The sequence below is a fragment of the Myotis brandtii genome, unplaced genomic scaffold (assembly GCF_000412655.1).
Source record: "Myotis brandtii unplaced genomic scaffold, ASM41265v1 scaffold1171, whole genome shotgun sequence".
NCBI classification, from domain to species: domain Eukaryota; kingdom Metazoa; phylum Chordata; class Mammalia; order Chiroptera; family Vespertilionidae; genus Myotis; species Myotis brandtii.
The window spans coordinates 1,171,031-1,172,769 of NW_005354055.1; the positions used below are offsets into that span (position 1 = coordinate 1,171,031).

At 55.6% G+C, this 1,739-nt stretch overlaps 1 protein-coding gene across 1 annotated transcript in view; it reads left to right on the forward strand.

Annotated features, from left to right (window-relative positions):
• The first annotated feature begins 1,226 nt into the window (after nt 1–1,226).
• PNRC1 (proline-rich nuclear receptor coactivator 1) overlaps nt 1,227–1,739 on the forward strand; it is a 3,908-nt gene continuing 3,395 nt past the window's right edge. The window contains exon 1 of the mRNA XM_014530141.1: nt 1,227–1,736. Coding sequence (XP_014385627.1) covers nt 1,400–1,736 — 337 coding nt within the window. The 5' untranslated portion in view covers nt 1,227–1,399. The remainder of the gene's footprint in view (nt 1,737–1,739) is intronic.

The window sequence follows — 1,739 nt, forward strand, 5'->3', positions numbered from 1 at the left end:
GAGGGATCCCCCCCCCCAGCCCCAGTGCACAAATTTCATGCACCGGGTCTCTAGTTAATTATAAAACACTTATCAAGCACTACAAAGCTGGAAAGTATTGGTTAGAAACTGAGGATACAGAGACATATAAGATTATTACGTTCTAAAAACCTGCCATCTAGTATGGCAGGCAGTATGGATGTTAAATCTCTGTTCTTGCCAAACCTAGACTGGAGTTCAAGTTCTGGTATTAATTTACTGTATGATGTTTGACAAGTACTTCTTGCCTCTCCAAACCTGTTTCCTGTCCTATAAAACGAGGAGCTATTCCTTAGCGTTGTGCGATTCGTATGAGATAATTTACGTAAAGAACAGTTCCTGGCACATCAGCTCTTGTTTAAGTCGCCACAGTTCTGTGTGTGTGTGTGTATGTGAGCGCAGTGCGGGCACCTGATGAGAGCGAGGTTTCTATTTACAAACAGAGCAGAACACTGTGCTGCAGAGCTGTTTCACTTTCTCGGGGACACAAGCCTCCTCCATTGCTTCCTATTCGCTCTCAGGCGGCGTTCTGTGATCCCGAAGTCTCACGGTCCTTCAAGTACGAAGGCAGTAACATTCCCAACGCCCAATTACGGATTTATGGAAAACTTTTTCTATATTAAGGGGCAGATTTCAATCACTTAATTTCACTCCCTTAATTCTTACTCCGATTACCAATGGCTAACGAGCAGCGTTGCTCAGCCGAGTAACTGGAAAAGAACGTGAACCACGACTGATTTTCTTCACGGTTGCTAGGAAAGAAATCCCCATAATGTAGTTTAAGATCTTAAAAAACAACAACAAAACCCAAACCGATAATGGGCTGGAAATAAGACATTACTTCCCCAAGGTCAGTGGCCTTGGTGCTTCCGGATTCTTTCTCCCTTCCTCTCGCCCCCCAACCTCGTAATCCCGCAAGCCCATTCCCAAACTCAGCCTGACCTCTGCCTGCAAGGCGAGGTGCGGGGAGAAGGAAGGAAAAGGGCGGGGGAGGAGGGGCGAGCGGAACTTCATTGTTCACCGGGCCCACTCTTCCCGAAGGGCCGGCGGGCGGCGCCTGCGCAGTGCGCGCTCTTTGTGCCCCGCTGCAGCAGGCTGCTTGTTTGTGTGTGTGTGTCTTTCAGAAGGGCTGGAGGCGGAGCCGCGGGCGTGGCGTGCCCCGTCGGGCTCTGATTGGGTTTTCGCGGGGAGGTGGGTGGGTGATGGGGCGGAGCTTCTGATAACAACACTCGGAGCTGGAGCGGAGGCTGTTCGTTGCTGCGCCGCCACCGCCCGTGTCCTCCTCCGCGCTCCGCTCGCCTCTGGGCAGCAGCCGTCGCCCTGTCCTCTCCGGCTTCGCTTGCTCCTCCTCCTCCTGCTGAACCATTTTCCTCCCGGAGTTATGACCGTCGTCTCCGTCCCGCAGCGGGAGCCGCTGGTCCTGAGCGGCCGCCTGGCACCCCTCGGCTTTTCCGCCCGCGGTTACTTCGGGGCCCTCCCGATGGTGACCTCCGCTCCGCCGCCTTTACCACGGATTCCGGACCCTCGGGCACTGCCCCCCACCCTCTTCCTCCCTCACTTCCTAGGGGGGGACGGTCCGTGTCTGACCCCTCAGTCTCGAGCCCCAGCACCTTTGCCCAACTGCAGTCTCGCCCCGGCGGGGGGCACCCCTCGGGCCGCTCCAAAGAAGCGGCGAAAGAAGAAGGTGCGGGCCAGCCCGGCGGGGCAGCTGCCCAGCCGCT